Here is a 15,561-nt window from a genome sequence, read left to right as displayed (position 1 = left end):
ATCCTGACAGCCTGGCAAATGTGTTGTTCTTTGCATTATGCGAAGAAAAGCCGCCGGCAAAGAGCTACATGGAAGGTTCATTCTTAAAGTTATTAGATCTTTTAAAATGGTTAGAGAAGGATAGAGAATGTAACCTAGGACTAGAGAACCATAATAGATCTAAAAAGGTCGCAGTGGAATAGGCCAAAAGCTACCTGATTGAATCTATCTATCTATATAAGACAGAGAAAGATGAGGACAAATCACGAAACGTAATTGAGAATTCAAGGTGGCAGGATGTTCAAATTGGTCGACTAACTAGGAAGAGGAGACAAAATAGTGATGGCATTTAACTGAAATTATAGATGGTAGTAACTGTAGATGGTAGATGGTAACTACTAGTTAACAACATACACGTCAATAGTCAATCATTTCAGGAAATTGGAAGTAAAAACACTGCAGAATATAAAAAAGATTGAGAATTACTTCTTAGAAATTACGACTGCGTTTTTAACAGCAATAAAAATTTTCCTTAAAAAAATGTGTGTACTTTGTACGCACGTAAGAAGATATACTTCTATTATGTGATTTCAACGAAATTGATATGTACTTTAAACAGTTTATTTATATTTCATTTAAATATTAAACTAATTTTAGTACTTACTGCTTTCCAAAATTTTTTATTAAAACGATACCAAAAATTAAAAAAATAAAAGAATAAAACGCACACAAACACATTGAAAAAATGTCACAAAGATATGATTTCTGAACAATAATTGTTGGCAAAATTTTTAACTAACATTTACCCACTTACACATATGCATCATGTGGGAAGATAGGCCAACTGGACGTTTTACTGTTTGACAGTTCTGAATTTAAACAAATTACTTTGATTTTTGTAGAAGTAAAATATTAAAATACAACAAAACATAGAGTAAGAAAACAATATATTAGATGAAGATTGGTAGAAATTTTGTTGGTAATCAAATTATGTAAATCAAAGCATTACCTACTAGGTAGGTACATTTTCCATTTTCCAAATAGGTAAGTACCTATCTATGTAATTTTTTATTACAATACTGAAACATTTACAATTACGAACCTGTTGCTTTTAAAAACTATTTAAAAAGTCACTACAATTATAAACTTGCATTTGTTTGTGTCCTCACAACAATAAAAACTAATATACACAACGTTTGTTTACCCATAACCATTGACGTATTAATAAAATAACCGACATATTGAACAATTGTTGACAGGTCATTGTAATTACCCAATCAGAGCACGTATAGCGTTTCAGCTGCGAACAGGACCAAGACTTTTGATGAATTCGCGCACATATAAATTTACTCCAAACGCGCCCAAAAAAGTATAACGTCAAAAATCTATTTTTTGAAATGCGATCAGTAATTTTCGAAAAGAAAGATAATTCTAAATCTGGAATACGTAAGTGTCCTCTGTGCTACTCTACGGAGCTAAATCTGGACCGCAGTATTATGCAATAGTGTGTGTATTATGCAACACAGGTGACATGTAAAACCTACAATAAAAACCGATTGGTTGAACATTTTGTTACTTTTACATTAGGTATTATCTAATTTCTAAAAGATCTAAAAGATTTTTAACGCGTTTTCTTTCAATTGTCTAAAGGTGGCTTTGTCGTTATAAAATTGACATACTTACTTCCAAATTACAATAACTGCTATAAACACAAGAAGTCCAAGAAGTACGGAACACAAAACTATCACAGCCGATGTCTGGAAAGTGGGACTACTCCTATAGCTAGCATCGATTAGCTGTAACAAAAAATCGCAATTAGTATCTTGACATTGGCACTGGCATAGAAAAACAAACGTTTTTCAGTGTTTTATTGTGAGAGCATATAAAAGTATTTAGATACGTTCTTTTATACAAAAATATAATGCTCATATTAATTTATACATATTTAATTATTATTTAACTGTAAATTGGAGATGGCTCATAATAAACAAACATCTAAACTGTATTAATAATAAAACAGTCTTCAACATCTATTGTAATTAACAAATTATAACAGTAAATCGATAACTATAATTGGCGCAGGTATACCTGCTTTGAAGTGTACACAGTACACACACCTATCATAATTTTTGTTATAGTTGTGAAGTATTTTTGTTTTAATGATTATTTATTTTTCCTGTTTTAAGTACAATTTTAGTTTTATCTCTCAATAGTCTAATAATAGTATCTACATGTAGCATAAGTTATCAAATATTTAAAATAAGAAATACAGTATTCATTGAAAATAGCAAGTATAAATGTTTGCATAAGATTAATTTTTTCTTCTTATGATTCTTTACCTCATCGAAGTTTGGTCATTATCATAGCTCTCAGCCTGGCTGAGGTTTCTAAGTCAGGATTTCCTTCGGCCGCTTCTTTTATTGTTATTATTTCAATCCTTGTATTGAAAGATGTAAAAAATGTCATCCTCATACAGCCTCTGTTTGTATCCAGTCGAACATAGACCACTTCAAGGTTTTTCCATTAAGTCCTATCTTGTGCGTTTGTGCAATTGGTCTAGATTCTGTTGATTATTCTGTTGTGGCATATTACCGACCGCTGGGAGTTCTGATTTAGCTTCAGTTATCAGTCCCTGGTGTCTATTCCAGAATCTTTCTTGTCCATCTCCCATATCGCACTCATGCTACATGTCCCGCGTATCACCATATGAGCCATGTAATGCGTTCGAAAACATCATCCACCTTTGACTTTCTACGTACCTCCTCATTTCTTAAGCTGTCTCTGAATGTTATGACAAACATTACTATTAGGCGTTTCTTTTTTCTGTGGCTTATTTGTAACTGTATTTTTTTGGCAAGGGTGTAAGTTTCGGCTCTGTATATAAGAACTTTTTTTTTCGTCTTTAAAGAGGGGGGGTCTGGAATCTTCAAAAGACATCTCAGTCCAGAACGCCGCCTGACTGACCTTAGTGCAGGATTCATTCTTTGTAGCCCCAGCGATAGTTTCCGAGGTACTTTAAAAAACGTTCTCTCGTGCCGAATGCCTACCTGTCTGTCATCAAGCGCTCCGAAAGCGAAATGGCCGCTGCAAGGTGGGCATCGCTTCCGAAGCACTTGACCTTCATTTATCCGCAGACTGTAAGCAAGGATGCCCTTCCTTTTCCCCGTTTCCCCCTTTTTTTTGGTCCCAAAATTTGGTTTTTGTTTGTATGTTTTTTTTATTAGAGCCTCCTTACTACAGTTTGTCTCATACAATCTAACTCACCTATTCGCCTCTTATCAAAACTTATTCCCTCTACCTTCTACTTACAATATATTTCTTTCTCACCCCTACCGTTGGTACAGCTGTTTTTCCTCCTCTTATTTCTTCTTGATCACTACACGGATATACCTAGTTGTGTATACTAGTCCAACCAGATTTATTTTCAGTCATTCTCTAAATCATTTCTCGCACTGTCACAAAATTCACACCTGTCTCTCTTTCCATTCTGTTCCTTTCTATGATCTATCTGTTGCACTCTAGCATCGTATGTGTAACGGTGATCGGGTGTCCGCAGTATAGACATTCATCAGTGTCAGCCTTTCCAAACCTAGAGAGGTAGGCTCTAAAACACCCGTGTCCTGTGAGCACCTGCGTCAGGAAATAATCCAGTCGTCTGTGACCACAGTCCATCCAATCTTTCAAGTTAGGTAGCAAAATCTGTATATAAGAATTTACAAGGTACAGTTCACCAAACATAGCTGAAAGTGTGAAAATAACCACGCTCATGATGCGCATTCGTCTTACGGCGTAACTCTCACTCGCACTGACGGTCCAGACCGTTTGTATGTGCGTTCCCACTTCACTGTTCGCGCAGGCAATGGGAATTTCACACTTTCAGCTATATTTGGCAAACTGTACTCTGATTTAACGCCCTTCTTTTGATGTTGATGGGCACTTTCGATTTAAAAATGTATCTCAATTTGCTATATACAGTCCAGCTCAGGGATATTCTTCTTTATATCCCACATGTTTGATTATTTCTTGTGATTTTCCCTTCATGTACCAAATATATAAAGGCTATAGCGGGATAAGATGGTAAAATCTGCACTTGACTGAATTTTTATTTGGCGTTGGGTGCTCGAAAGTACATATTTAAAAACCTATTAAAACGTATAGCTGTCTAGGTTGCCCCAGGTGTCTCGTATCGCAAAAAATGTATTTGTTCGAAATGCCATTTTCTGACCTGATCATGTTAAAAATACGACAAATACTTTGTTAATATTTTTTCCCATGTTTTTACCTCAACTGCATGTGAGTAAAGAACGAATTTTCATCCATTTTTCATGGACATTTTCAGGTCGAAACATACTGTAAATTGGAAGAAACTACATTTTTCACGTACCAATGACGATTAAACTGTGACAAATTACGATTTTTGCCCCCCTCCCTCCACCCCCCTTCAGAAGGATTAAATTAATAAAATAATATTTAATTTCATATTAAACGTTTTTTTATTTTTTTAACAAAAATAAAATTTTATGAAATTAAAAAATTTCAAAATAGTACAATATGAAAAAATGTACAAATTACTTTACAATAATAATTTTAGTCTTCGTCACAATCTTCGTTTCCTACGGAGGCAGCATCTGATGTGATAAATAAGTCTGAAAATATTATTGCTGGTCTACTAATTTCTCACTTATACTTTGCATTGCTAACGTAATAAATAAGAAACTCATACAGAAGTAAAAACTTCAAGTTGTATACTGGTATAAAATCGTTTATTAAAAATCTTCATATAATGTCGTGCAAAACGTTTTTGTTCTAATTCAGAATATCTTCAGTCTCTAGAATGAAGTATTTCCACGTTAGATTAAGGCAAAAAAGTTAAAATTGTTACTTTTAATAAGAAAAACATGTGGAGAATACTTACATTCTGCTAAGTAATTCTAACTAGCACACTATTCGAAATGGTAACTTCATAGGCACAAGATGTTCTGAATTAGAACGAAAACGTTTTGCACGACATTTTATGAAGTTTTTTAATAAACGATTTTATACCAGTATACAACTTGAAGTTTTTACTTCTGTATGAGTCTTTAAAACTATCTTATACAGCTAACTATTGAGATTTTCCCATTGATTTTATTGTAGCGGAAGAGAAATCTTGGCCGATCCCCGTATAACAGTAAACACCTCGAGAATGACGTAATCGGATGTGCTAGGCCTCGCCGGAGAATTCTGGAAGGTACGTCACGTAGGCGGAACAAGCCGATAGCTCGAGATGGGAGTCGATTGTTCCAGAATAACAACTGGGTATAAATACGGGCATATTTTGTGAATAAGTTTAGTGTATAAGATAAATTCGTCTGTAACTTATATAAATAAAGTCGTATATAAATTACGAACCGCTAGTTTTATTGTAATTAGAAGTAATTACACTAATCACGCTACAGTTGGTGTCGGTGTTCGGTAAACTTAGTGCGATATAAATAAGTGAATTACAGAGAGACTTTAAAAGACTTTTGAACTTTATTCGTCGGGAATAACCGGAGTGCGTTGATTGTTCGGTATTCGGAAAGACTTAAAAGACATTGTGAAAAGTACGTGTGTGCCGACTAAAGATGTTGCTAGAAGAACTCTCGCTAAAACAGCTCCGTGAACAATTAGAAGAGTACGAGCAAGATGCCAGTGGGTCCAAGAAAGTCCTGAAAGCACGACTCGACGAGGTCCTCAAGAAGAATGGAGAGGACCCAAAGACGTTCCACTTCCAGACAGCAGAACAAGCGATCTTATCGAAATTTGAAAGTGTTTCTCAAGTAATTAAAGAAGTTAGTAGACAGAACAACGAGAAACTTGAAGAAGTTAGTAGAAAAAGCGACGAGAAATTCGAAAACGTTGCTAAAAGATTCGACGAGACTTCTCAAAAGATTGAAGAAACTTTTAAAGAGGTCTGTAGGCAAAACAACGAAAAACTTGAAGAAGTTTGTAAACAGAACAATGAGAAATTTGAAGAAGTTTCTAGAACATTCGATAAGATACAGAAAAGTGTAGACGACAATAAAGAAATGTTAGAAGAGAAGATCAAACAACTAGAGACTATGGTAACCAATACGAAAGTTCTACCTTCAGTTAATGCAGTAGTTTTGGCCGTAGAAGAGAAGATCAAAGAATTAGAGAGCATGATAACCGATACAAAAGTGCAACCGTCAGTTAATGCAGTAGCTTTAGATCCTGTAGTGAAAGATGAACTACCGAGAGACGAAACGTCGCATAATATGAGATTCAAATTACCACCATTCGATGGAAAGTCCTCTTGGTCCATATATCTTAGACAATTTGAAGCTATTGCGACCGCCAATCATTGGACCGAACAGGAAAAGGCTGTTTCCTTGACTGCTGCTTTGCGAGGTGATGCTGCAGATATATTAAGATCAATTCCTAAGGGTCAAGAAAAATGTTACCAGACCTTGTTCACTCGTCTAGAAAAACGCTATGGAGATGCCCATCTACAACAAGTATACAAAGCACAACTGAGAAATAGAAGTCAACGAGCAAGTGAGAATCTGCAAGAATTTGAAGCAGATGTGGCTCGTGTGGTGCGGTTGGCTTATCCGGAGGTGCCAGACAGCGTTTTAGAAGAAATTGCGGTAGATACCTTTGTCAATGGGCTGAAAGATAGTGAACTACAGAAAGCTTTACGACTAGCAAGACCGAAAGTTTTAGATGAAGCACTTGCTATTGCCTTGGAACACGAAGCAGCTAGCCAAGCTTCACGAAACAATCGAGTAATAACCGTGGAAAAAGGCGATAAGAGAAAAGATGAACGTTTGGTGGAAATGGTACGGAGGGTGATTCGTGACACGATGCCGAAGAGACGCATGAAGAGGGCTGGAAGAGTTGGTTCAAATACAGATGCTTCCTCGATACGGCCATGCAGTGAAAGTTGTAATCACCGGCTTAAAGTAGATGAACAGCTTTGCCCTGTGAGACGAACTACCGTCGTTAATGAGCAATGGCAGCCACAACAGTTACAAGAAGCCCAAGAAGACGATCCGTGTATAAAAAGAGTATTGGATTGGATGCGTCGAGGTGAGAGACCTAGTTGGCAAAACATTAGTGCATGTAGTCCGGAAGTCAAGGCCTACTGGAGCCAATGGAATTGCCTGATACTAAAAGATGATCTTCTGTACAGAACCTTTGAGAACGATGATGGTACAGAATCTAAGCTTCAGTTGATTGTACCTAAAAGTAAAGTGTCGGAAGTATTGCGTCAGTTGCATGACGGTACATCAGGTGGACACTTTGGTATTACGAAGACTCTGCAAAAGGTTCGAGAACGGTTCTATTGGGTGAACTGTAAAGATGATGTAAGAAGATGGTGCCGAAAATGTGAACTGTGTGCATCCGGTAATGGTCCGGTTGGTAAAAAGAGAGCACCCATGAGACAGTACAATGTTGGAAGTCCTATGGAAAGAGTAGCTATCGACATTGCAGGTCCATTTCCAGAAACCGATGCTGGAAATAAATACATCCTGGTAGCCATGGATTATTTTACAAAATGGACTGAGGCCTATGCATTACCAAATCAAGAAGCTGCTACCGTTGCAGAGGTACTTGTTAAAGAATTCTTTAGCCGATTTGGTGTTCCCTTGGAGATCCACTCCGACCAAGGGCGAAACTTTGAGTCAGCTCTTTTCCAAAACGTTTGTAAATTGATTGGTGCCAATAAGACCAGAACAACACCCCTGCATCCTCAATCAGATGGGATGGTCGAGAGGATGAACCGAACGATGGGTAAACACTTGTCCAAAGTTGTATCTGAACATCAGCGAGATTGGGACCAACACATTCATTTATTCCTGATGGCCTACCGCTCGGCCGTAAATGAAACTACAGGTCAAACACCAACCTGCCTGATGTTGGGTCGTGAAGTTCGGTTACCCTGCGACCTAGAGTTTGGCTGCGGACCTTCCGAGGAACATGTTGCAGGCGAAGACTACGTTGACCGCCTGAAATTACGAATGAACAACATTCATGAACTTGCCCGACAACACATCCAGATAGCCAGTGACAGAATGAAAGATCAATATGATTCTCGATGCAAGAATGAAAGCTTCGAAGTAGGTGATCTTGTCTGGCTTTATAATCCGCAACGTCGTCGAGGCTTATGTCCTAAACTGCAAAGACAATGGGAAGGTCCATATGAAGTTAAGAAGAAAATAAATGACGTAATATATAGAATTAAGACGTTGCCAAACGGTAAACCAAAAGTTATTCACATAAATCGTCTTGCACCATATGCTGGCTCAAATGAAACAGAAGAAGCACGAGTCCTCCAACAGGAGATGAAAGATGTCGCACAGCCAAGTTTTAATCAATTTATGTCAAATTACGCAGCGAGAAAGAGTGCTAGATTCGGCGTGACCACAGAAGTTCAGCAAGATCTGTTTGGTGTTCCAGAAAACGTCTCTCTGGCCCACTGTGTTGCCCAAGACCTCGAGATGACTAAAGGAATATCGTCCGTATTCAATAGAAAGTTCGGCCGCCTGGACGAGTTAAGAAATCAGCAGCCTAAAATTGGAAGAGTACTGCGATTGGAAGATGGTCCTCGATCTTTGCTGTATATGGTGACCAGAAAGTCTTATACGGACACGCCAAGCTACGAGAACATATGGCGTGCTCTAACTAATTTGAAGAAAATCGTGTGTAATTATGACATCAAAAATTTGGCTTTACCAAAAATAGGCCATGCAGTAGAAAATCTGGATTGGAAGATTGTGAGAAGCATGCTTGAAGTGGTCTTCAGAGGAACTGGTGTACAAATCACTGTGTGTTGCATGAACCCGAAGATGTCGTACCCTTCAAAGACAGTAGACTGTTATTTCTTCTTGAAGGGTGTATGCAGAGCTGGAGAGTCGTGTAGATTCCGCCATCCTGGGCCTTCATTTAGAGTTGCTGATCGAGACGCTCAGATCTTAAGAGGGGAGCAGTGTAGCGGAAGAGAAATCTTGGCCGATCCCCGTATAACAGTAAACACCTCGAGAATGACGTAATCGGATGTGCTAGGCCTCGCCGGAGAATTCTGGAAGGTACGTCACGTAGGCGGAACAAGCCGATAGCTCGAGATGGGAGTCGATTGTTCCAGAATAACAACTGGGTATAAATACGGGCATATTTTGTGAATAAGTTTAGTGTATAAGATAAATTCGTCTGTAACTTATATAAATAAAGTCGTATATAAATTACGAACCGCTAGTTTTATTGTAATTAGAAGTAATTACACTAATCACGCTACATTATTTTTTTTTGTAATGAATATGGTTATATAATTATAATCTAAATTTATATAGTAAAATATTCGTTTGTAAAACGCGTACGGAAACAAAAGAAAAGTCACTTGTAACGAGTTTGTCTTCCATGGCAATGGAGCAGCATCTCCACATTACGTTCGGCTTATAAAATGGACATTGCACGTTCGAAAACGTGTTCTTGTCAAGCAGATAATTAATTGCATCGAACCAGTGATTAACGGTCCATTATCGGAATTATTTTTATTGTTCCGTAGTCGCTGTTACTTCGAGCGCCAGACCATCGCCATCGCATCGACCAAATTTCTTTTAACGTTATTTTCTTGCTTTCAGGACGAAACGCGGCCAACAATGCAGCCAGCGCCGATGGAAATGTTCCTACAAATAGGTAATTTATTTTCTTATTTACTAGATCAGGTGGACTTTTTCCATACCCAACTATTTATCTACACACATCACAATGGTCTAGGGGACAAGGTAATCAAAGAACAATTAAATGGCAATTTGACAGCTTATTTGGAAAATATTGAAATTCAACAAATCTGGACGCAGATTAATGACAAATTGTGAATAACAAAACAACCGGTCGTTGTATACATAGGGTTTGAAAAACTGAAAAAAATAAGTAATTAAACAAAAATTCTCAAATTAAATTTAAAAGTAAAGACGTAAGCTTTTGTTCGTAGAGCTTTTGACCACCTCTGTTATTAATGATAGCTTGACATCTATGTGGCATACTTATTATCACATGGTCAATATCGTTTTGCTCAATTCGTTGCCATTGCTCTTGCATATAGTTTAGCAGCTCTTCCCTTGTTTGCCACACTAATCCTTGCCGTTATACACGTCTTTTTATCAAATTCCAAACGTTCTCGATGGTATCCAAGTCAGGGGATTCTCTAACAACACAAAACATTCCAGGAATGTACTATCAAAGTTCTATTAGTGTTTGAATGTCCTGGACATTCAAGGAACATTCGGTGAACATCTAATTCAATTATTGGTGGAATGTTACCACAAGACATTCTATGAACATACTACCAATGTCCTATATTTTAAGTGAAGCCATTTACTATTCAATTTGCGTTCATTTTCAAATTTGTCGCGCGTGTTCTATGTAAGTAGAGTCGCGTGCCGCGTGGTCATCACATTTTCACATTTCATGATAACCTAAAAATGTATGATTGGATGTAAAATGGAAATTAGAATTAGAATTAGTGGCTTTTTTGCTGGTCTGTATGTTAGTTTTGCTCTGGCTGGATCTCTTTTGTTTATAGTACCTATTTCTTTTGATTTTTAATTGTAAAGAATAGAAAAATTAACATTTATTTTAATTTTTTTGAGAATCAGCTGAAAGTGTTCTATAAAAAAACCAGAAAGGAAACGTAGTTTTGTGGCTATGAAAGGCAAAAGAAAGATATATGTAAAAAGTGTATTGGCTAGTTGGAAAAAACTCCACATTGTCGATGCATAATAAGTTATTACTTTATAAACAAATATTAAGACCTGTATGGACTTGTACTAGACCAAGTAATATAAAAATTATACAAAGATTCCAGAACAAAATACTGAGAAATATTGTAGATGCTCCTTGGTATGTGACAAACAGTGATCTCCATAAGGACCTAGAAATGGAACCTGGATATAATCATCAAGAAGATGGCAGGAAATCACGAGCAAAAACTTCATAAGTACGAGAATATTGAGGAATTCCAGCTCCTCGACTGGGCAAACTAGAAGATTGAAGAGGACCAAAGCCTTTTGAACTACTGTGAGTAATAGGTGATAGTGAAAAGCAGAGCATAGTGCTTGTGTGCCTGTGTATGTTAAAATAGTGCACGATCTTGTTAGATTAGATAAGAGACGCTATCAGGTAAGCTCTTTATTTTAAGGAACAGTAGTAATTTAGGTTAAATTAAAATTGCTCATTGGTCAGTTATGACCAGATTGTAATTGTAATGTACAATTCAATACAATGAATCATCATCGTAGTGATGATTATGGAAAAAAATATATGACAAGATTTTGTGCAATAAAAATGTTTATATTTATCAAGGATGTATTATTTGGTATGGCCACATATACTTCTGGTATACGAGTATCATCGGTGATGTGACAATCCCTACTATCTGCTTTTTTATGAATTTTGTAGGGGACAAAAAACCATTTTTAGAGTCATCTCCTGTTTTCACATGTAAATTTTGACATGTTTTGTAGTAAATAGATAGTTGGATTTACTACAAAACATGTCAAAAAATATCATATGAAAACAGGAGGTGACTGCAAAAAAAGTGTTTAGTCTCTTTTACAAAAACTCATGAAAAAACAAATCGGAGGTATTATGTCACATCAGCGACTATATCCAGGGAATGCCTAAAAAATATACTGTGAATGTCCAAAGAACATTCGTAGACATTCATAGAATGTTCCAACAAGACATTCAAGGAATGTTTAAAATGCTGACACAGGACTTTCATGGGACATTTAGGGGACGTTTTTGTGCTTTTGAGGACATTCCAGGAATGTTTTTAATGTCCTGTGTGTACATTCTAGGAACATACATGGAATGTTTGGTGTTATTAGGGTTGAGCAGGTCAGGGCAATACCTGAATATTGTTCTCCTCTAAACAATTTCTCACGAATCTTGCAACATGCGGACGTGCATTGTCGTGTATCAGCACAATATTTTCTCCGAATTGTGCAGCAGAATGGGACGAACAATAGGTTCAAGAATATGATCTCGATATTAATTTGCTGTTAAAAATGCGTCAATATGAACGAGATCAGTTCGACAATCTATTGAAACTCCAGCCCAAACCATCAAAGTTCCTCTTGATATCTGTCGAACTTTTCGAACGGTTTGCAAGCGAGCTGCGTTGTCAGGTGTTCGCCACACCCTCGATCTTTGTGAATCGGGTCTTAAACTAAACCTACATTCATCGGTAAAAAAAATTGTTGTGCATTCTCGTTCTTGTGCGATTCCTTATTCCTTGTGCGTCTTCCACGGGATAATACTGGAACTCTAATGGGACGCCTATCGTGAAGATTACCCTCATGCAACCTATTCCTGGCAATTTGAGCAGATATATTAATGTTAAATGTCTCTGGCCAAACGCTCTTCTAATGTTAAAGACTTTAAATTTAGGCAATTCTATTTGTTTATTATCTATCTTTTTTCTTAAGATGCCGTCTTCTTTAGAAAGGGTTACGATGATCATGAAAAGCTGGTTAGATGAGTAATTAAACCACTCACTGAGATTGCAAATAAAAGAAAATCCTGCCAATAAAGGCTTATACATCTTTAAAAAGAGTTTATATAAAGCAAACGGATAAACTATTTGAAACACGCATATCAGAACACTAAAATTTAAATACAAGTTGACAAAAATATGTGAAACCGCTCTGAAGTTCAGACCGATCGAAAACTTTGGTTACGTGACGTTGTCAAATTATTTCAGTTTCAAAGGTTTTTGGATTTTTTATTTGTTACCTGTTTCACAGTAAAATTTCCTTTGACTTTCTCCTGCATACATTTTAAAACATTGTGTACAATCACGGGATTGTGCAGTTGGTGTCCTATTATTAACGATTTATTAATAGGTATATGAAGAAAACCATGACAATTTCATCAAGTAAATCGACTACTTTACATGATAATATTTAATAAAAAATTAAATGTATGACAACCGATAAGTAATCCATCTTATAATTAAAAAAGGATCCACCCTTAAAATGTTTTTTGATATGAATGTCAAATATATTGACAACTGGTTCTGATACAATCGTCTTATACGCTGTGAGCTCGTAGGTAGAGGGGATATTTATATATTCGCGAGCGCCAGTAGTGACAAGTCTGTAAATGTTTACCGGAAATTTGACATAAATGTCAAAGTAAATAATTTAAAACATTGAAATTAAAAGCATTAATAGGAAAAAATATACTTGGTCAAAGCTGTGGTGTATATTTTTACCTTAAATATACTTACGTTTTAAAAATACTGAATTTAAGTTATTTTAATATTTCGTATATGTCATTATAAATTAATCTAAACGACATCTACACGATAATTGTGAAAGTATCTGAAGTAAGAACTTAATATTTCATTAATAGAACGTTAAAATGATTAGCAAAATCTTAAAAAAATCGATTACAATTTAGTTACTTTTTTGCGTTGTAAATATTAACCGATAACAATTAAATAATAAATTTAAAAATTACCGGCGAAAGTTGCATTAGTAATCCGCTGGTAGCGACACCAGCGAAGCTCAGAGCGTATAATCCTTTCGTGAAATAGAGACAACCAATTCATCGACAACTCATCCATACAATTCCGTTCGACTGTTTCGATAGCTTTTCCTGATTATAATGCCGTAGATCACATATTATGTACCTGAAGTGCACTCTAATCCACAGATAATGAACATTCCTCGGCAGAGACAAAACGACTTGGAAAATAGTCAGAAACTAAAAGCGCTTTCGACCTCTCCAGTATACATGTGGTTTAGAACGTTCAGAAGGAGGATCTGAAGCAATAAAAGCTTTTCATCGAATTACAAATTGAGCTTTCGGGACCGAGAGCGTATTATTGCCAAAATTGCGTAGAGAAACTGTGAGGATACTTCTGTAAAGAGTGAGTGTACTCTATTGCATACAATGCTCTTTAGGACGAGCGGAGAATGGGAAATAACGATTACGGGTAGGTTCGTATTATATTTTGTTACATCAGATGATACTAAGTTACCCGCTAGATATATTTTTATAATTTAACAACATATGGTTAAGTCACATGAAGGGGTGCGTATAAAATCCGGGAAAAGAAAATCTACAGTTCCGCTAACGAGGCCCTAATAACCAACATATTGACAAAATGGAGGTGAAGAATAAAATAAGGATAAAATAGTATAGTGCAGTCACTGAAGGTGGTTATGAGCTATTACCTCCGATTTCGTTGAACCTCCATCGATTTTTATGAAAATTGGTGAGTGGTTAGAGGATAACTCAAGGAACAAAGGTGACATAATGTCAACTTGTGCTTTTTGCATTTTAGGGGTGAATTCAACCCCCTTTTTTAATTATTTTTTATATTTCTGAAAGCGCAGTCACTAAAGGTTTTTACCTCCGATTTCGTTGAACCTTCATCGATTTTCATGAAAATTCGTGACTGATTAGAGGATACCTCAAGAAACAAAAGTGATATGGTGTCAACTTGCGCTTTTTGCATTTTAGGGGTAAAATCCACTCATTTTTTTTAATTATTTTTTATATTTCTGCAATTGCAGTCAATGAAGGTTTCTACCTCCGATTTCGATGAACCTCCATCGACTTTCATGAAAATTGGTGAGTATCTAGAGGATAGCTCAAGAAACAAAAGTGATATACCTAGTGCCAACTTGCGCTTTTTGCATATTAGGGGTGAAATCCATCCTTTTTTTAATTTATTTTTTATATTTTTGAAAGTGCAGTCACTGAAGATTTTCACCTTCGATTTAGTTGAACCTTCATCGATTTTTATGAAAATTAGTTACTGGTTAGAGGATTTTTCAAGAAACAAAAGTTATGTGGTGCCAACTTGCGCTTTTTGCATTTTAGATGTGAAATCGACCTTTTCTTTTAATGGTAAAAATTAAGATCTCAACATTCTGGCGGAAGTAATCTCATTTATTTGAATAATATAAATATTTTTTAACATTTGCATGCATGATTTATATACTTTTAATTAATTTTTTAGCCCTTTTAGCAACCACTTCTGTAATCGAAAATCGCCAAAAAAAATATTTTTGATCGAATATTTTCGCGGGTAATCTAATAAAATTTCACGTAATATATTGTTGTTGAAATTAATGTTTGGCAAGAATCCACAATATTTCACAAATAAAAGCAGTTAGGTATGTGGAATACCTACTTGGAATATACCTACTTGGAATACCTACTTGGAATACCTACGTGTGAATATTGCTATGAAATTAACAAAAAAAAAACGTTATCTTTTAAACTGCTTCGTATAACATTACTAAACCTTATATTTTAAGAAATAAAATATGAGAAGAATCCAAAAATGTAAAAATATACAGAGTGTTCTACTAAAAAGATAAGTTTGTTTTGACCTTTCAATACAGGTGGCCCTGTATATTTGGAAATATTTTTAAATTCTGATCCTATCTATGCCACAATCTTATCTAAATAATTTTTTTCGTATCTCGTACTACAAAGAAGTAATTGGACTTCTCCGCACTTTTTTATACATACAAAATATCTTATGCAAAATTTTTTCCAAAAAAATGTTATTGG

The 15,561-nt window shown here is 35.8% G+C and overlaps 1 protein-coding gene across 4 annotated transcripts in view; it reads right to left on the bottom strand.

Moving 5' to 3' along the window:
- Positions 1-15,561, bottom strand: part of LOC114324457 (uncharacterized) — a 558,952-nt gene that overhangs the window by 214,219 nt on the left and 329,172 nt on the right. For all 4 annotated transcript variants that reach the window (XM_028272313.2, XM_028272315.2, XM_028272314.2 and 1 more), the window contains exon 3: positions 1,663-1,775. In XM_028272313.2, coding sequence (XP_028128114.1) covers positions 1,663-1,775 — 113 coding nt within the window. The remainder of the gene's footprint in view (positions 1-1,662; positions 1,776-15,561) is intronic.

Source organism: Diabrotica virgifera, chromosome 6 (genome assembly GCF_917563875.1).
Source record: "Diabrotica virgifera virgifera chromosome 6, PGI_DIABVI_V3a".
In the NCBI taxonomy this organism is placed as follows: Eukaryota; Metazoa; Arthropoda; class Insecta; order Coleoptera; family Chrysomelidae; genus Diabrotica; species Diabrotica virgifera.
This window is presented reverse-complemented; position numbering and strand designations above follow the sequence as displayed.